This window comes from Haliotis asinina, chromosome 5 (genome assembly GCF_037392515.1).
Source record: "Haliotis asinina isolate JCU_RB_2024 chromosome 5, JCU_Hal_asi_v2, whole genome shotgun sequence".
Lineage (NCBI taxonomy): Eukaryota > Metazoa > Mollusca > Gastropoda > Lepetellida > Haliotidae > Haliotis > Haliotis asinina.
Genome location: NC_090284.1, coordinates 78,853,930 through 78,876,147, shown reverse-complemented (window position 1 = coordinate 78,876,147; position 22,218 = coordinate 78,853,930). Strand labels below are relative to the sequence as shown.

The window sequence follows — 22,218 nt, the reverse complement described above, 5'->3', positions numbered from 1 at the left end:
CAGAACCTCTCTCACCCCGAGATGAAGTGTTAACGACTAACTTTGTGAAAACAGCATATAGTCATAATGTTTTAGGACTGATACTTTCATCGAGATTGCCCTCCCATAATTTTGATTTTGTTAAAAAAATAAAAAAGAAAGAGTTCGTTGGTCTTGCCATACTTTTTTTTAGCATTTCCAATGATAATGTGGGGGTGATGTAACCCAAGGTTCCCTTGCTAGAACTGTAGTCAGTTCAGGTGACATCCCTATCGCACAGGTAAGTGTCCATAGTTTAACTCCAACAAGTCATTCAATAATCATTTTATTCATGATAACAACAACATTATTGCACTCCTCCCTTTCTTCAAGTCAATGTACATTAGGGTTATTGCACTATAATCAAGTAGAAATGTCTTGTTGTTGACCAAGAACTAACGTGAAAACAACTGTTTACAAAATATTCGTTGAGATCTTTAAGTAGAGACGACATCGATGTACCCATTTTCCCATGGAGAGAAAGTAGTGTGTCTCACAGTTCTGAATCTCCAATCGTACCCGGACTTTTTGGACTATTCGTTACTATCCAAACTATACATATATGCATATTCAGAAAGTGTTAGTCTAGTGAGGTCGTCGGTTCTACCGAAACTAGTGGATGGCTAAATGAAATAACAGATGAGTTTTAACTTGTCCCACTTTATCTCAACTAATGGATGTCTAGGAGAAATAACAGATGAATTTTAACTTTCCCCACTTTATCTCAACTAATGGCGGTGTAGGAGAAATAACAGATGAGTTTTAACTTGTCCCACTTTATCTCAACTAAAGGGTGTATAGGGGAAATAACAGATGAGTTTTAACTTGTCCCACATTGATTACACGATGCCATTTAGAAAGTGGTCAAATGCAACATATGTCATATTTGGGATTTCACTTTCTTAGTAAAGTACAAATTCTAGTACTTTTTCCGGTTGAGTCCCATCCGGGATTCGAACCCGCACCCTCAGAGTCAGGCACCTAATCGCCAGCACACAAAGTCAGCCGCCTAGCCCGCTCAGCTAGTGGAAGTCGCGGTGGCTGAGCGGGCTAGGCGGCTGACTTTGTGTGCTGGCGATTAGGTGCCTGACTCTGAGGGTGCGGGTTCGAATCCCGGATGGGACTCAACCGGAAAAAGTACTAGAATTTGTACTTTACTAAGAAAGTGAAATCCCAAATATGACATATGTTGCATTGTCCCACATTATCTCAACTAAAGGCGGTGTAGGAGAAATAGCAGATGAGTTTTAACTTGTCCCTCTCTACCTCAACTAGTGGATGGCTAGATGACAAAATAGATGCATTTTAACTTTGATACTAGGGTTTAAATCTCGTAACTGCTCATAACCATAATCCGCTTAAAAATAGCTGGTGATCAGGTGAAAGCCCAAGAGAGATCCGACTTGAGCCCTGAACCGTGGTGTCTCTCTCAATCTTACGCATGCGTTCATGTTAGTGAATGCTATGAATCTCATCTAGTCTCTGTCTAGCTCAGATATTGCAAGTCTTGTTGAAATCCAATGATAAACTTTGAGACACGAATGGTTCTTGATACCAATATGTTTGCCCTGCAACATGTAGAGGAAGTACGTAGTGACGTAGTGAGATGCTGTAACACTGTTTCAGGGTTCCCGGTCAGGTCCAGCCCCACCGCTAACAATGTCCCTTGGTAGGACCTGTTACTGCTAGTGCTTCACAAATGGCAGCTGTTTATAGTAATACGAATCAAATGGAAGATGTGAAAGGGTTTTGTTGTGTATCCACTGTTCCAAACACATGAGGGCTACTGAACTGACGGGCAACAAGAACTTGTTAGCGAAAAGCGCCCGCCTGGTTGCCAGGAAAGACAGATCTCCTTCAGTGAACACACACACACCTCTAAGACGGCGTCCAGCACAAGGTTCCGGCGCCCAGGACGCGTACGTCGCTAACCAGTCCTTGTCGTCAGGTTTGCCTACAACAGAAATCAACCCACAGCTATTTAACATGTTTAACTCTAAGGTACCTCAGAAATCGATAACATCTATACATTGCATAATACTACAATCTAAACTGACAGTGTGATCCTCAAAGTGGAAATGTATCAGTGACAGATTGCTACACAAAAGAGTAAAACTCAGTCAGTATTAATGCACTATACCAGCAAATATCTAACGCACAAGCTTACTCAGGAAGTCACGTTATAAAATACAGTGTAAAAATACAGTTGCACAGTAACCCTAACCCTGGTATAGGGTGATATGACTAACTTGTCAGGGACGTAATCTACGACAAAATCTACTGTAAAGACTGTAACCTACCCTGGTAGTAATGTAATACAGGGGTCACTTGCAGCCCACGATGGTAGTAATAATATACACTATCTGAAGCCTTCCTGGGCATAATATAAGACAGTGCAGATTGTACCCTACCCCGGCAGTAATATAGCACAATGAAGACTTCATTCATTCATTCATTCATTCATTCAAACCAGTGAAGACTGTAACCTACCACGGCAGTAACACAAAACAGTGAAGGTTGTAACCTACCAAGACAGTAACACAAAACAGTGAAGACTGTAACCTGCCAAGACAGTAACACAAAACAGTGAAGACTCTAACCTACCATGGTAGTAACATAACACATTGAAGACTGTAACCTACCTACGTAACGATGCAAAAAAATAAACACTGTGGTATTTTGTGCTGCAAATGTAACATAGTAAAGACATGTATTTTCCCTCGAGAGTTATGTAATTCAGTGAAGCGTGTAGCTTTCGTGGGAAGTAATGTAATTAAGTAAAGTCGGTAGTCAGTACACATAGTGATGGTGTTCTAGTACAGTATTTTACAGCCTTCGAAGGTAATACCTTAATACGGAATACAGGACTGGGACGGGTAACCGGACGGGTGGGTGGTGAGTTGTACCAGGCTGCCCGTCTCAGTACACAGACCCTTTATGATCATGCGACTTTAGCTCCTTCAGGTCAACCTGAGCTACTCTACGCATGCATGAGCCTGGATGTCAAATGGCACAAACGGCAGGTCGAGTTTAGTAAACAGGGAATCAGAGAATGTTATTAATGTTGAGTTCGTGCGGAGCATGGTTACATGGATTAGTTACAGAACTTGTCCCGTTAAAAGCACGTCCGCAAAAAAACAATTATTTCACGTTTTCAATGAATTGTTCATACAGTCACATGCTGTCTATTTTGGCTTACTGACTTTCACTCATTAGCTACTTTCACAATCCAATTCATTTTGCTATCACTGTACATCGCTGCTGATGCTGTTCGCTGCCTAAAAGCGACAATCGGAAACATTAAACCATCTGTGAGTGAGTGATTGAGTTTAGTTTTACGCAGCACTCAGCAATATTCCATCTATATGGTGGCGGTATTTGAATAATCAAGTCCAGAAAATCCAGTGCTCAACAGAATGAGCTTTGATCTGCGCAAATAAGAACCGATGACATATGTCAACCAAGTCAGCGAGCCTGACCACCCAATCCCGTTAGTCGCCTCTTATCACAAGCAGAGTCGCCTTTTGTGGCAAGCATGGGTTGCTAGTTCTGTTCTATACCGGACCTTCACAGGTCAAACCATCTGTAACTTCTTGTTTAAAGAGATTTGGACATTGCTGACGACTCTCGACACTGATGTCCACATTGTCTCGGCTCGTCGGACATGTTGACTATCTACTGACAAAGGTGCACCCCTTCACAATAATAGGCCCAACCAGTTGTGACACGATCACGCAATGCATCAGTACTCACTTGATGAGGTCAAGCTGGACAACCTGTAATTGACTGTAGTTCGTTTGCTCCAAAATTATACCGATGAATTACTAATTACAAGTGGAAGTAGTTGCAAGTAATATTCGTCAATAACTGTCACATCTGTCTGAATTCTTTTCCTGTACCAAGTCATGATCTAAGTTGTTTAACAAATTAACACATAACTGATGTTGTTTTCAGTCGTGACATCAGAGTCTGTACAATCACTGTAACGGCTGAGCGCGGTTGACAGTGCCGGGGACAGTCTCAAAACTTTACTCTGAAGATTTACTGTCACTGTGGCCAATAACATGACTCAACTGTGATCACTATGGGCAGCCTGGGCTGTTGCATGGTCTGAACAATCACGTCTCCAATATACAGATTCCACATCTCTCACGACTTTGGCTACAAACCTGACCCAAATCTCCTGTGGAATATTTCCCAGACTCTGAGGCACAAGGTTTTCAACGTGTCATAGTTTAAATGTTTCATTTATTCTGCCAACATCCCCTTTCACAATACCCCAGATCATCTCGATGGGGTTCACGTCACGAAGATAAAGGAGCTGACGAATCCCGCCCATGTGCAGGCAGCAGTTTGCCCACTTTGTACACAGGCGCGGTCTTATTCAGCTTGATGACGTCATACAGTACAGTTTTTGTTGCTTTTGTTGAAAAGGGAACATTGTTCAACTGCAACCAAGTTATCATTTCTCATATCCATGAATTTGACTTTGGGATGTTCGTGTTTAGATCGTGCACGCTGTGGTAAGAGGCGATGAGGGACTTCTCCGTCCACTCCAAGAACACAGTCCCATTCATTTCTGTCTTGTAGTCCCTGTGGACCTTGGATTTCGAGCGGAAGACATCCCGGCAGAAATCATTTACTTTCACATCCACCATGTAAAATGATTAGTCGCTCTCCAAGGGGAAGTTTCCGTGACGTGATGGAGTCAGAGGTCACACATCGGCGTTGTGCCGTATGGCACGCATTCTTTCAGGTCTCATCAAGGTAGATAATCTCGTATTCTTCTTCTCTCTTCTTAATGCGACGACATCATTGCTCTCGCACTAAACATGTCTTGTTTACCTTGAGGATTCTTGTAGCAATATTCCACAGAATGCAATAACTTCCAAAGACAATGTTTGGACACAATCAACGAATGGTCTTTCTTTACGTATGGTTTCAATGGTATTAATGCAACGAACTTGTTTTCTGCAAACACTCTGTGGATTGCATTTCTTACAATGCCCTTTTGAAAACTGTCAAGTTTATTGCTAGTAACTGAAATCATCTTTGAGACGACCCCGTTACCTATTTTGTCTATCTCATCTCGCTTCTACAAAATGTATATGTTTCCTTTCAGTAATACCAAGAGCCTTGGCGGATCTCTTCCGATATTTAGAAAGGCATAATAGAGGCATACCTCTTTCTCTTTCAGTCTTAAAAGCTATACACTTGACAGACAAGCTTCTCCATATCATCTGTGAACTTCATAATGTACTGTATTTAATTGCCAAATTGTATATCACATGTGTCAGGTATGGGGTGCATATACGATGTATTATGAACGCATGAGTTTCAATTGAACTTTCATTCGATAGCCTAAATGTACGAACCAACTGTATAAAGATCTTCACCACTGACTTATATTAATTCAAAATACATTTGATACCGAACAACCAATATTCCTTTTCAGATGTGTGCACTTGAATACCATGACATAAGGCAATCCCTTGTGTGAATGATCACACTGTCACATTATAATTCATTAAATAACCTTTTCCTTATTATCTTAAATCAATGTGCCAAACTTTGATCATGAGTTGGTACGGGAAAACAATTCAGACAGATGTGAAAATTGTTGACGAAATTTACTTGAAATCCTTATAATTAGTATCTAGTAATTCATCGGTACGGAAACGGACTAATAATATTCTATTCTATTCTTTAATCATGTTTGTATTGTCCCTGAAGATTTTTAAGACATAATACACTGTGATTTCCTTTGAATATTATACTTGCTATCAAGCAATAATATAATACAACAGACTTGCAGACTTCTAGGGTTGTAAGTGGTGCAGCCTTCTGGGGTAGTAACATAACATAGTTTGACATGCCTGCATTCCATGGTAGTAATGTGCAGTGTACACTCAAACAATTGTGAGACCACCTATATGTTCAGTGACAAGTCTGTTCAACCTGAACTTTGAAAATAACTCGAGACTTCAACAATGGACGGTGATCCGTATGGTCATTATGCGTATGTCAGTACATTTATACATTTAAATACATTTATGTTGTCGGAGTATGTCAGTACATTTATACAGTTAAATACATTTATGTTGTCGGAGTATGTCAGTACATTTATACATTTAAATACGTTTATGTTGTCGGTGTGTGTCAGTACATTTATACATTTAAATACGTTTATGTTGTTGGTGTGTGTCAGTACATTTATACATTTGAATACATTTATGTCGTCGGGGTATGTCAGTATATTTATACATTTAAATACGTTTATGTCGTCGGTGTGTGTCAGTACATTTATACATTTAAATACATTTATGTCGTCGGGTTATGTCAGTACATTTATACATTTAAATACATTTATATCGTCAGTGTGTGTCAATACATTTATACAGTTAAATACGTTTATGTTGTCGGAGTATGTCAGTACATTTATACATTTAAATACGTTTATGTTGTTGGTGTGTGTCAGTACATTTATACATTTGAATACATTTATGTCGTCGGGGTATGTCAGTATATTTATACATTTAAATACGTTTATGTCGTCGGTGTGTGTCAGTACATTTATACATTTAAAAACATTTATGTTGTCGGAGTATGTCAGTACATTTATACATTTAAATACATTTATGTTGTCGGAGTGTGTCAGTACTTTTATACATTTAAATACGTTTATGTTGTCGGTGTGTGTCAGTACATTTATACATTTAAATACGTTTATGTTGTCGGTGTGTGTCAGTACATTTATACATTGAAATACCTTTATGTCGTCGGTGTGTGTCAGTACATTTATACATTTAAATACGTTTATGTTGTCGGTGTGTGTCAGTACATTTATACATTTAAATACATTTATGTTGTCAGGGTATGTCAGTATATTTATACATTTAAATACGTTTATGTCGTCGGTGTGTGTCAGTACATTTATACAGTTAAATACATTTATGTCGTCGGATTATGTCAGTACATTTATACATTTAAATACATTTATGCCGTCGGTGTGTGTCAGTACATTTATACATTTAAATACGTTTATATTGTCGGTGTGTGTCAGTACATTTATACATTTAAATACATTTATGTTGTCGGAGTATGTCAGTACATTTACACATTTAAATATGTTTATGTTGTCGGTGTGTGTCAGTACATTTATACATTTAAATACGTTTATATTGTCGGTGTGTGTCAGTACATTTATACATTGAAATACAGTTATGTCGTCGGAGTATGTCAGTACATTTATACATTTAAATATGTTTACGTTGTCGGTGTGTGTCAGTACATTTATACATTGAAATACAGTTATGTCGTCGGAGTATGTCAGTACATTTATACATTTAAATATGTTTATGTTGTCGGAGTATGTCAGTACATTTATACATTTAAATACGTTTATGTTGTCAGTGTGTGTCAGTACATTTATACATTGAAATACAGTTATGTCGTCGGAGTATGTCAGTACATTTATACATTTAAATATGTTTATGTTGTCGGAGTATGTCAGTACATTTATACATTTAAATACGTTTATGTTGTCGGTGTGTGTCAGTACATTTATACATTTAAATACATTTATGTTGTCGGAGTATGTCAGTACATTTATACATTTAAATATGTTTATGTTGTCGGAGAATGTCAGTACATTTATACATTTAAATACGTTTATGTTGTCGGAGTATGTCAGTACATTTATACATTTAAATACAGTTATGTCGTCGGAGTATGTCAGTACATTTATACATTTAAATATGTTTATGTTGTCGGAGTGTGTCAGTACATTTATACATTTAAATACATTTATGTTGTCGGAGTATGTCAGTACATTTATACATTTAAATACGTTTATGTTGTCGGTGTGTGTCAGTACATTCATACAGTTAAATACATTTATGTTGTCGGGTTATGTCAGTACATTTATACATTTAAATATGTTTATGTTGTCGGTGTGTGTCAGTACATTTATACATTTAAATATGTTTATGTTGTCGGTGTGTGTCAGTACATTTATACATTTAAATATGTTTATGTTGTCGGAGTATGTCAGTACATTTATACATTTAAATACGTTTATGTTGTCAGTGTGTGTCAGTACATTTATACATTGAAATACAGTTATGTCGTCGGAGTATGTCAGTACATTTATACATTTAAATATGTTTATGTTGTCGGAGTATGTCAGTACATTTATACATTTAAATACGTTTATGTTGTCGGTGTGTGTCAGTACATTTATACATTTAAATACATTTATGTTGTCGGAGTATGTCAGTACATTTATACATTTAAATATGTTTATGTTGTCGGAGAATGTCAGTACATTTATACATTTAAATACGTTTATGTTGTCGGAGTATGTCAGTACATTTATACATTGAAATACAGTTATGTCGTCGGAGTATGTCAGTACATTTATACATTTAAATATGTTTATGTTGTCGGAGTGTGTCAGTACATTTATACATTTAAATACATTTATGTTGTCGGAGTATGTCAGTACATTTATACATTTAAATACGTTTATGTTGTCGGTGTGTGTCAGTACATTCATACAGTTAAATACATTTATGTTGTCGGGTTATGTCAGTACATTTATACATTTAAATATGTTTATGTTGTCGGTGTGTGTCAGTACATTTATACATTTAAATATGTTTATGTTGTCGGTGTGTGTCAGTACATTTATACATTTAAATACGTTTATGTTGTTGGTGTGTGTCAGTACATTTATACATTTGAATACATTTATGTCGTCGGGGTATGTCAGTATATTTATACATTTAAATACGTTTATGTCGTCGGTGTGTGTCAATACATTTATACAGTTAAATACGTTTATGTTGTCGGAGTATGTCAGTACATTTATACATTTAAATACGTTTATGTTGTTGGTGTGTGTCAGTACATTTATACATTTGAATACATTTATGTCGTCGGGGTATGTCAGTATATTTATACATTTAAATACGTTTATGTCGTCGGTGTGTGTCAGTACATTTATACATTTAAATACATTTATGTTGTCGGAGTATGTCAGTACATTTATACATTTAAATACATTTATGTTGTCGGAGTGTGTCAGTACTTTTATACATTTAAATATGTTTATGTTGTCGGTGTGTGTCAGTACATTTATACATTTAAATACGTTTATGTTGTCGGTGTGTGTCAGTACATTTATACATTGAAATACCTTTATGTCGTCGGTGTGTCTCAGTACATTTATACATTTAAATACGTTTATGTTGTCGGTGTGTGTCAGTACATTTATACATTTAAATACATTTATGTTGTCAGGGTATGTCAGTATATTTATACATTTAAATACGTTTATGTCGTCGGTGTGTGTCAGTACATTTATACATTTAAATACATTTATGTCGTCGGATTATGTCAGTACATTTATACATTTAAATACATTTATGCCGTCGGTGTGTGTCAGTACATTTATACATTTAAATACGTTTATATTGTCGGTGTGTGTCAGTACATTTATACATTTAAATACATTTATGTTGTCGGAGTATGTCAGTACATTTACACATTTAAATATGTTTATGTTGTCGGTGTGTGTCAGTACATTTATACATTTAAATACGTTTATATTGTCGGTGTGTGTCAGTACATTTATACATTGAAATACAGTTATGTCGTCGGAGTATGTCAGTACATTTATACATTTAAATATGTTTATGTTGTCGGTGTGTGTCAGTACATTTATACATTGAAATACAGTTATGTCGTCGGAGTATGTCAGTACATTTATACATTTAAATATGTTTATGTTGTCGGAGTATGTCAGTACATTTATACATTTAAATACGTTTATGTTGTCAGTGTGTGTCAGTACATTTATACATTGAAATACAGTTATGTCGTCGGAGTATGTCAGTACATTTATACATTTAAATATGTTTATGTTGTCGGAGTATGTCAGTACATTTATACATTTAAATACGTTTATGTTGTCGGTGTGTGTCAGTACATTTATACATTTAAATACATTTATGTTGTCGGAGTATGTCAGTACATTTATACATTTAAATATGTTTATATTGTCGGAGAATGTCAGTACATTTATACATTTAAATACGTTTATGTTGTCGGAGTATGTCAGTACATTTATACATTTAAATACGTTTATTTTGTCGGTGTGTGTCAGTACATTTATACATTGAAATACAGTTATGTCGTCGGAGTATGTCAGTACATTTATACATTTAAATATGTTTATGTTGTCGGAGTGTGTCAGTACATTTATACATTTAAATACATTTATGTTGTCGGAGTATGTCAGTACATTTATACATTTAAATACGTTTATGTTGTCGGTGTGTGTCAGTACATTTATACATTTAAATATGTTTATGTTGTCGGTGTGTGTCAGTACATTTATACATTTAAATATGTTTATGTTGTCGGTGTGTGTCAGTACATTTATACATTTAAATACGTTTATGTTGTCGGTGTGTGTCAGTACATTTATACAGTTAAATACATTTATGTTGTCGGGTTATGTCAGTACATTTATACATTTAAATACGTTTATGTTGTCGGTGTGTGTCAGTACATTTATACATTTAAATATGTTTATGTTGTCGGTGTGTGTCAGTACATTTATACATTTAAATACATTTATGTTGTCGGGTTATGTCAGTACATTTATACATTTAAATATGTTTATGTTGTCGGTGTGTGTCAGTACATTTATACATTTAAATATGTTTATGTTGTCGGTGTGTGTCAGTACATTTATACATTTAAATACATTTATGTTGTCGGTATGTGTCAGTACATTTATACATTTAAATACGTTTATGTTGTCGGAGTATGTCAGTACATTTAAACATTTAAATACATTTATGTCGTCAGAGTGTGTCAGTACATTTATACATTTAAATACATTTATGTTGTCGGAGTATGTCAGTACATTTATTCATGTAAATACATTTATGTTGTCGGAGTATGTCAGTACATTTATACAGTTAAATACATTTATGTTGTCGAAGGGTGTTTTGGGTTAGTGGCAAATAAACAATTCGTGTTCAAAATTCTCTACCTGAAATAAACCATACCCCGTATATATATCGTATATCTGCTGGGTAATTAACATATTACGATATGCTGCTGTTCGTATGATTGATAGGGATATTGTCATCTATCCCTATGATTGATGGGGATATTGTCATCTATCCCTATGATTGATGGGGATATTGTCATCTATCCCTATGATTGGTGGGGACATTGTCATCTATCCCTATGATTGATGGGAATATTGTCATCTATCCCTATGATTGATGGGGATATTGTCATCTATCCCTATGATTGGTGGGGACATTGTCATCTATCCCTATGATTGATGGGGATATTGTCATCTATCCCTATGATTGATAGGGATATTGTCATCTGTCCCTATGATTGATAGGGATATTGTCATCTATCCGTAACAAGTTCGCATAACCCCAAAAAATACAAAAACTCCAAACATTGCATATATATATATCAAAAGTGGTATACATATCACACAAAACTTATAGTGGTGTTGTTAGCTATTAGCTATTTTCTCGGTTTCCATGGAAACCATTCGTACTTAGTGTCATCTGTTGTAGTCCCTACTGCGTGGCCATCTGGGTTTTGATATCATCATCCGCCCGTCTCAGCTGGATGACCCTCTTACCTGAATTACGACACTTCCTCTCACCTGTGTACCCCCCAGGGGCGTGCAGAATAGCGCTGTGATGTAAAGTTGCCCAGTAGTATTCGTCTGGACTTAAAACAGCCTTGCTCCATTCTAACAGGTCCCTGGACCGGTTGTCATGTAATATAAAATCCACAAAAGCTCTTGAAAACACTCCGTATGCACTCCCCTTCACAATTGTGATGTTGTGAGGGGCAGGTGGGTTCTTTTCGTCTGTTCTCTTAATTTCTGTTTTTGAATTCTTTGTAATATACACATGCTTCTTGATGAATCGTTCGCTTAACATTCTGGCACCGGTTATCCCTTCAATATCATTGGCACCATTGTAAATTTTCAGTATTTTCACAATCTCGGCATTTGTTTTCAAAGGATATTGCTGACTCGGCAGGTTTATGAAATACTTCCAAGGAACTGGTGAGGTCATAAGATCAGTCATGCAGTTTATATCAGCCTGGAGACGAGTAAATCCGGCATACACTACCGACTCTGTTCTGGAAACAATAAAGACATTCTTTAGACAATCTGCCACAGTCTTGGCAGCCAGATGGACACTTTGATCACTTTTACCGTCAACATGCAAGCAGTACACATTGTGAGATCTGTAGATGGCTTTCAGGAGAAATGTCGCTTGAGCTACGTCTTTGTACAGTAGTATGCTGTAGGCGATAGGAAATGCCTTTTCCTCCTGGGACACAGGCTGACTCCCAAAGCCATGTCTTGCAATGAAGCTTGCACAGTGGAGGGCCTCTTTGTACACATCATGGTCAGAGGCCTGTTTGTAAGCCATGTTCTTCCTTATTTCACTTGCCTTTTGACATGCAGCCATGTCACCCTCAAAGATATGCCGGCAGTCTATATTGTAGTCTTTATACTGGGGGAAACTCGAGTATTTAAGTGCGTATGTGCCGTTGGCTGTGCGGTCTGTAGAATTGTCTGGCTCTGCGGCAACGCCTATAGGGCGATGGACGTTCAAGTTGACCAATGTATTCTTGTGACCTCGCCTGATATTCTCCAACTCAATCGTAACACTGACCAGTCTAATAGAAGTATAGCATACCGCCGCCAGCAGTAACACCATCATCACCGTCCTCGAACCTCTGAACCACATCTCTCACACCCTAACTGGAAATACAGAACATACGCCATTAAACATATATGTAAGTGTCTCATAATATTCTTACTTGACACAAAGCAAACATCACATGCAATAGGTTACTTAGTGTCTACTATCACTCTCACGTGAAGAGGTTACATGGTACCAAGAACTTTGCCAGCGTCTCCTACCACTGACACTTGCATGAACATGCCGATCAGCTTATGTCTAGTGATTGCCATTGGGCGGTCTCTTGTATGTGGTGTCCCCCACAGACAGCATGTCGCTGCAGCTGGTAACGTGATAGGGAATCAGGAACCTCGATAACACATGCCTAAGTTTGCCAGCAATAATACTCTCACATAGACAGAGGAACTAGACAGTACTCACAACCATAACAGGACGGAGAATGTGTTAGGAGAGTATGCTTTTGTACCTTGTGATGTCTCATTGATTAACTTTTCAATATTGTAGGTCATAAAAGCGCCGAGAGAGAGAGAGAGAGAGAGAGAGAGAGAGAGAGAGAGAAAGAGAGAGAGATAATAGTTCAGGGCTTTATGATAATGATAATAATTCACTTATATAGCGCCTAGTATCCATCTGACCAGTTGCTCACTGGGCGCTTTAATCAGAATCTGATTATCATTACTCCAGATAACACAAGCTGCCCTCTTAGGCGCTAGAAGGTTATAGCCACAGGAGTCTATCTCACCGGGTACCCATTTTCTGCTGGGTGAACACAGGCAAATTTGAACAAACTCACTTGCCTAAGGTGAGACCACATGTTTCCCATGTGCTTCGTTGTGGGGCAGGACCGAAGTCCTAGAAACTCTCAGGAGTTAAACTGCCAAACACGGCCACCCATCCAAGGACTGTCCGAGCCCGACTGTGCTTAACTTCAACTGATGCTGACCTTATTACACTATACATGGTGGTAGAGCGAACTGTATTTCTTTTCTAAGATGCCGTATTTAATAATTTCTATAATTTCGATTAATCTATGGCAGAAAACAAACGACGGTGTCTGTGACCTAAATTAAGAATCCTCGCACAGGGCAAACTGACGCGTTGTTCTTTTGATTTTCTTCTATGACGTCAAACGTCGAGAGAGAGGTCATGCACGTATAAAGATATGGTGGCATAACTCCGCTATGCTTTATATTAGGTCAATGTAACTCAGATCACATGGACAGAACTTGCTGTGGATACGGACAATATATTTTCGTTATGTTTTGTTCGCAGTGAACCAAACTATTCCAATACAAAGTTCCCCAAAGTGAGAGGATACCTTTTGGTAGTTTCACAATTTGTAAGAAAAGATGCCAATGTACTACATCAGAAAGCAGGTAATAGCGATTTGGATGGACCTATCCGACACATAATTTATTTCTGAGATTCCCATATTCTTCTATTTGTGTAGATGTATTTCGACTAATTTTGCATCATTATTAATGGAGTAACAGCCACATTTTCAAATGTAAAGAAATAACTGAAAATAATGCGACATTTTAGTTGACACAACATGTTTTGTGCATTTTGTGACGTCGGAAAAAGACGACTCTGGTTGCTGATTAGTAATATATTAGTATATATATTCAGATATATTTTAATCGAATTTGAATTGACTTTATTATAGAAAAAAATGATAATGAATCATAAAGCGTTTTTGACAAACTCGCACCTGGTCAATCAATATTCATAACGACACAAACCAATACAATGAACAAGACAATTCCTTTAAATATATGTGCCTATACATTTCATAAAATGTACAAATCATTTTCATTAATATTATCAGTTTTACTTATAATTTGGAATTAAATCGCTGTTTATTAACCTGTTCATATGAAGCTGCAATATTTGTCCCAACGTATTGAATATTGCACGTCACGGGATCTAAAGCACATGTTGCAGTAATGGCAACGTGTGATCTTCCAACACTTGTGTACAAGCTTAAAATGTGGTATAGTACACTTACTGAGTCAATTTCCCATGTAAATATTATTCAAACAATCAAAAGCTTTCAAAGAATAAAAACGCACACCTTATATCCACATATGGTATGGTGTTGAACATGGACATATGTAGATACTGAAATCAGTTTCATGAACAAATATCTGAACGATACGCAAAATATACATCACAATACTGAAAGTGAAATAAGAATGGTATGGGCATTGTGTTTACTCTTGTTCAACCGACCTTCACCTCAAAGGAATTGTCTAATATGTGCAACAATGTTGACGTGTGACATTACTACCGATGACCGATTTCTTTCAAAATGGCGGCTTCGCTGATAAGGGTACACAGGATTTTGCGAGGACTTTCCCCTTGATTCAGGGATCTTTTGTACATAAATATGAGATGTAAGTAATCAGAATTATTCTGACTATCTGTGTAATGTCATATGTTTTTATCGTTTACATTGTAAATGACGGGAGAAACCAGAAATGCCGATAAGTACCGTTGTCATTCCGAGTGATTTTACGTGAGTCATGGCGTCACGCTGCACTAAAAGTTTGATTGTTTCTTATGAATTACCAAATGATTTCATTGTATCTATTTTTAATTTGCTATTTCTTGCTGCGATATTCTTCCCCTGAATATACTAAGCGTATTGGGCCATTGTAAGCAACGAATAGACGGCTGGATGTTTCCGAAACTTTCCGAAAATGTTACGCAGTGTAAAATTGTTTCTTTGTTTACATTTCAAACAGGCGCTGTCTTTCGAGCACAGCGTTCGTTTTCATACCAATTATCTTTCGTTTCCTTTTACCTAGACAGTTGGTATTGGTGACAAAGACCATTTGTAATTAGATTCTAATATGTGTGGGGAATTCAATGATGCATTTGTCGCAGGTGACTATGAAATATACGTGATGTTATAGGCGTCTCAATACTGGCCTTCTCGAAACATGAATTTTTAAACACTATCCAATATGGCGGAAAGCGCACTTTGGCGTTCGTGTAAGTGTATTTTAGAAAACATCCCAACCGATTCTGGGTTCATCGGCGACGTTCAAGAATTATCATTACTGGTTACATGAAAACCTGATATCAGTGATCATTAATATGCTATTTTTGAAATTCATTACTCCCAGCAATTATCCGATTTTCACATTTCAAAACATGCTGCAAATAACGCTGTGAATCTCGATTTTGTACAGTTCGAAAATTGACGACATTTACGATGAAGCCTATTTTGAAAGGCAATTTTAAGCACTTTAGCTTGGTCTGAGATAATAGTGGATGGTATGAAGAAACGGGGAATTTCCTGCAGAATTCAAAACTGTGAAGTATTTATATATGCGTGGTACATTTAGAATTCTATTGGACTTCAAAGTGAGGGGTGTAGAGGAAGGACACAATATATGTCCCTGTGGCATCCAGGGGGGACAAACGTTACTAGAAAAACAAATGTTGAACAGCTTGGTGACGGTTTATGTTCGGGCTAAATATCTTCTCTAGATCATTTTAATTACATCTGTGATTCTCTTAAACCATACAAGGCAATATGACCGTCTCATCTCTACTAAAGTTTAGATCAGTACCTTCAGCTGAAGCTGGCTCGTCATGCGACATTCCACGATTGCATTGTGGGAATGTAAACATTGCAAACATTACCGTGTCTCTGTAAAGGTTTGAGTCGAACTATGAGGCAATTTATCCTTCGGAAAACATAAATGTTATGTTTCCACCAGTGATGTTAGCCGTGTGATGCAACTGCAAACCAAGAAACGGGATGCAACGAAGCAGTTTCCTGTGGGAGGCTGTAGGAGGCGATGGCAAGTGACATTCATAGTGACGTCGGTTACATTGTGTGCACATTATCGTCAGATCTTTCACCGAAGCATCTTAGAAATCGATATTCATTTTGCATTCTAAGATGAACTACAATAGTTCAGGGCGAAAGTGTGCTTTATTACACTATACGTGGTGGTAGAACGAACTGTATTTCTTAAGTAACAGCGTATAGCGATATTCTGTTGTAACATATTGCAACAGCCTATATATCGATCAGCTATTGCTAGGCTATTGCAATATTTTCCTTCTCCTTGAATTTTCTGATTTGAAGTCATGAATGTATAGTTACATGAAATAAAAATAAGTTCATGTAGTTTCAGTCTCTTTTAAAAACTGAAAAGGAACCCAAAAAGGAAACCCTTGAGCAAAGTGACCAAATCTATTACTTCCTGTATTTTGCGCCGCACAGGATCAGTGAAAGTCAATAACTAAAATATCGATCGTCACATATGCTACTGATGCATCTATAGTGTTTCGTTTCTACCAACGATTAATTCTAATCCACGGACACCATAGATAACCCTGCCAGTTTGTACATCGACGCAAATCAAGAGTTATCGTAACTGTATATCAGTCTAATATGGAATATTTTAGACGTCTGCATTCTTTTCGCTGGTTCAAAGGGGACTAACAAACCTCTTGTCAGGGCAACTCCTAAACCGTTACACATTACATGAGGACATTCCGAAACACTGTTTGAATGGAACAACTGCATGAGGTCGTCGTCATATGGTCTCTTCCACTTGTGTGAACCTCCTCACTCAACCCTCTGCAGATACACAGGTACGAGGAAGTTCTCCAAATACAGACCCACAACCTCTATCTATGGTGTGTAGCTGCTAATTGTGTACCACATCGCTGGTGCATGTTCAGTCCATCAGTCAGGCAATGTCACCTACCACGTGTACACACCAAACAGCACTATCAGTTTACCTAGCAACATCCGCTGTTGCTACAGGTGTGACGAGTGTGTGTATGTCCGTGCATGTTTGGTTACATACCTCCATTATTCACTTATATTTCCCCAGAGCTATATACTTGCTCCTTACAACTGAAACTCACATTCACCTTGCTCATTGTTTGAGCCCCTCGCCGCTTTATACCGAGGTACAGTAACTATCATGGTGCACTACAGCTCTTTACGCTTCAACAACAGAACAAACCGCTAACACTAATTAACGTACTAGCCGTTTGGAGTATGTCACAAACATAAGTGTATTATTGACCGACGGTCTATCGACAACTAAAGAAAGAAGAAATGGAATAACGCGCGTGGAATAAAAATACACCTTGCACTTGTGTTTGGGAGATTAGATGAACATAACATGACAGAACCGTCTTGTGCGCTGCTAGTTACCGGCCCTCATAGTCCGGTGTCCTCCCTCTGACCCTGTGTCGGGACATGTCTCTAGTATATATAGCTAATAGCTCTAGTATTTGTAGCTCTTAGTTCTAGTGTATGTAGAACACATCTGTAGTATTTGCAACACCCAGCTCCAATACATGCAACAACACATATCCCCAGTATATGTAGCACATCTCTAATACATGCAGCATATATCTTTAGAATATGCAACACATATCCCCAGTATATGTAGCATATCTCTAATACATGCAGCATATATCTTTAGTATATGCAACACATCTCCCCAGTATATGCAGCACATCTCTAATACATGCAGCATATATCTTTAGTATATGCAACACATAGATCTAGTATATGTAGCATATCTCTAATACATGCAGCATATATCTTTAGTATATGCAACACTTACCTATAGTATCTGCAACACACAGCTCCAGTATTATGTAGAATACAGTCTCTAGTATACGCAACACATATAATTACCATATGCAGCATGTGTCATGTAAACAAAGAAGATTATATCTCTAGTATGTGCAGCACATAACTCTAGTATATGCAGCACATAGCTCTAGTATATGCAGCACATATAGCTCTAGTATATGCAGCACATATAGCTCTAGTATATGCAGCACATAGCTCTAGTATATGCAGCACATAGCTCTAGTATATGCAGCACATAGCTCTAGTATATGCAGCACATATAGCTCTAGTATATGCAGCACATAGCTCTAGTATATGCAGCACATAGCTCTAGTATATGCAGCACATAGCTCTAGTATATGCAGCACATAACTCTAGTATATGCAGCACATAGCTCTAGTATATGCAGCACATATAGCTCTAGTATATGCAGCACATAGCTCTAGTATATGCAGCACATAGCTCTAGTATATGCAGCACATAGCTCTAGTATATGCAGCACATAACTCTAGTATATGCAGCACATAACTCTAGTATATGCAGCACATAGCTCTAGTATATGCAGCACATATAGCTCTAGTATATGCAGCACATAGCTCTAGTATATGCAGCACATAGCTCTAGTATATGCAGCACATAAAGTTCTAGTATATGCAGCACATAGCTCTAGTATATGCAGCACATAAAGCTCTAGTATATGCAGCACATAACTCTAGTATATGCAGCACATAGCTCTAGTATATGCAGCACATAGCTCTAGTATATGCAGCACATATAGCTCTAGTATATGCAGCACATAAAGCTCTAGTATATGCAGCACATACAGCTCTAGTATATGCAGCACATACAGCTCTAGTATATGCAGCACATAGCTCTAGTATATGCAGCACATATAGCTCTAGTATATGCAGCACATAACTCTAGTATATGCAGCACATAGCTCTAGTATATGCAGCACATAGCTCTAGTATATGCAGCACATATAGCTCTAGTATATGCAGCACATAACTCTAGTATATGCAGCACATAGCTCTAGTATATGCAGCACATATAGCTCTAGTATATGCAGCACATATAGCTCTAGTATATGCAGCACATAACTCTAGTATATGCAGCACATAACTCTAGTATATGCAGCACATAGCTCTAGTATATGCAGCACATGTAGCTCTAGTATATGCAGCACATAACTCTAGTATATGCAGCACATAGATAGACGCTTGTACATACACACATATACAATCATCAACATACAGATAGACGCTTGTATATAGACACATATACAAACATCAACACACAGATAGACGCTTGTATATACACACATATATACAGACATCAACACACAGATAGACGCTTGTATATACACACATATATACAGACATCAACACACAGATAGACGCTTGTACATACACACATATACAAACACCAACACACGCTTGTACATATACACATATACAAACATCAACATACAGATACACGCTTGTACATACACACATATACAAACACCAACACACGCTTGTACATACACACATATACAAACACCAACACACGCTTGTACATACACGCATATACAAACACCAACACACGCTTGTACATACACGCATATAAAACACCAACATACAGGTACACGCATGTACATACACACTTGCAGTTGATAAAGGAGTCAGTAAACAAACCTCTCATAATTGTACAACACGGATGTGAGACGGTGGCTTCCAGCTGCGTGACAGAACTACTTGATCTCGTTATTTCACGCGTGAGGTTCGATAACAGTACCATGTACTTCCCTTACAGCCTGCGTGGATGAAATGTGTGTGTGTGTGTGTGTGGCTGTTCGGTGGGCGCGCGGCAGCTGGCTCCTGACACACCACGGGAGTGCTATAATTACTTCCACCTTACATGTTGAGCTGTATATAGACAAAAGGTGGGATGCTAATGAGAGATAGCTTCACTATTTACTTACGTGAATGTAGCGTCCCTCATTTACAACATGCCGTTGCAGTTCGCAATGCGATAGGAGATCAAGTGCTTCGTTAACACAAGCCTACACTGGGCCGCAATGATTCCGTCTGTCATATCGAGGAACTAAACAATGGTACAGTCACATATATACAGGGCGGACATAACATGAGGGCATTCTGTAACGCTGGTCGAATGGCACAGCTGCACGAGGTCGTCGTCATGGCAACAGACCGTTCCCGGAAGAAAATCGATTTTAAGGAGCTGACAAATGGAACAAGATGCACAAGATGTTGCACAAGACACGTGACATGAGCGATATGGCGTGTACTGACACCAGACTATACATACTATATGATAAACACACATTGTGTCGTTCCAACAGTATTGGTTGATATAGTGTCAGTGATACTACAGAGTATAACACATGGTGACATATGTATTTATGTGACTGAAGTTTCAGTCAAGTTTATTTTGTAATTCATGTCACGTCACATCAGCTTGAATAACTTAAGTTTAACGTCATTGAGCGTTATACATAAATTTTACAAGAGTGAAAAATAGATTAATGCGATATTTCTGTAACGAGGTAAGAAAATTATATCTGGAATGTATTTCTTTCATATATAACGACATGCTGACTCGAATGTTGTGAAGTGATGTTTACCAACATGATCCTAACTCATCGTTTGTCTCGGAGTACACGTACACACGTACACACACACACGTACACACGCACACACGTACACACACACACACACACACACACACACACATACATTGGTTTACAAAAGAGATTTTATTCCAACATAATGCATTAAATAAGTAGAGGACTCTACTGCTAGACACATATTAGATCATCCTGCGCACTAAACGCATTTGTGACAAGAGAGGCGGTACAACGAATTGGACGAGTACACTTGGCTGCTACAGGTAGCTTGACGATTATGTACGTGCAATACATGCTAACCGTGACATGAAATCAACACCGCTACTGATGTAAGACATGTCTTCCCGGTCGATCACCAGCTGAATTATGGACGAACATCAGCCCGTACAGAGAAATAGGAACAAAATTATGGGATAAAAAAGTTTCCCCCTTTCTACTCTGATTTAGCCACCAACATCCAGTAACAGATAACTTTTAACATATTAAAAAGTTAAATGAAACACAATTAATTATATGTAGTTATTATCTATTTGATATTTAGCAGACGAAAAGTCCACTTTACCCGTTAAAACAACACCGCATATTCCTTCGAATGATAAGACTGCAGTTTCAGGCATAAGATACTGATATTCCACGCTAACCTTTAGTTAAGACGAAGACAAACAGATGATTGGGGCATTGACAAGCATTTTAGATATTCAACAATTTTGTTTAAAAAAAAACCCAGGAAAATGTCATTTGCTTCGTGAAATGGATCGGTGGTCCTAAACATATTTGCTCAGTATATTGTCTTGATTCAATTCGTTGGGATTGTACCTGTTCCCAAATCGAGTGTGCTTTAACAATTCATGAAACGCACGGGGAAAATGAACTTCTCGATATTTATCAGACAACCTGTCTCCCTTTTGTTTCAAGTGGATCGTTCTGTGGGGCGTTCCCAAGTATGCAAATTGATGTCATTTGTCAGGTCGTGGATCATTTTATATTTGTTTACCAGTAGACTGTAATACCATGTTTGAAAAATATCTAATACGCGTCTTCTAAATGCAAGCGAAGGTATAAATTATCCTTACTACCAACATCTTGTACATTCTCATGTACAATTTTAGCATAGCACTTTTAAATATAGACATTCATTCGCAAAAGCTTAACCCAGTACCTACTTACCCTTATTTGTGTCTTTA

The 22,218-nt window shown here is 37.6% G+C and overlaps 1 protein-coding gene across 2 annotated transcripts; it reads right to left on the bottom strand.

The window, feature by feature from the left end:
* Positions 1-1,094: 1,094 nt before the first annotated feature.
* LOC137284352 (beta-1,3-galactosyl-O-glycosyl-glycoprotein beta-1,6-N-acetylglucosaminyltransferase-like) lies at positions 1,095-20,388 on the bottom strand. Of its 2 annotated transcripts, none has more exons than XM_067816129.1 (3): positions 20,082-20,217; positions 11,726-12,844; positions 1,095-1,972 (listed from the first exon to the last, which is right to left on the bottom strand). In XM_067816129.1, the coding sequence occupies exons 2-3, from the start codon at positions 12,828-12,830 to the stop codon at positions 1,704-1,706; spliced, it is 1,374 nt and encodes a 457-aa protein (XP_067672230.1). In that variant the 5' UTR covers positions 12,831-12,844; positions 20,082-20,217; the 3' UTR covers positions 1,095-1,703. The 2 variants fall into 2 exon arrangements, with proteins under 2 accessions (XP_067672230.1, XP_067672231.1); XM_067816130.1 differs by lacking the exon at positions 20,082-20,217 and adding an exon at positions 20,369-20,388 and having other exon boundaries at positions 1,109-1,972.
* Positions 20,389-22,218: the final 1,830 nt, after the last annotated feature.

Bases quoted from the DNA above. Each gene is read 5' to 3' on its own strand.
- LOC137284352 (XM_067816130.1), bottom strand. From the start codon at position 12,830: ATGTGGTTCAGAGGTTCGAGGACGGTGATGATGGTGTTACTGCTGGCG. The intron at 1,973-11,725 runs GTGAGAGGAAGT...TTTCTGTTGTAG, and splicing joins CGCCCCTGGGGGGTACACAG to GCAAACCTGACGACAAGGAC.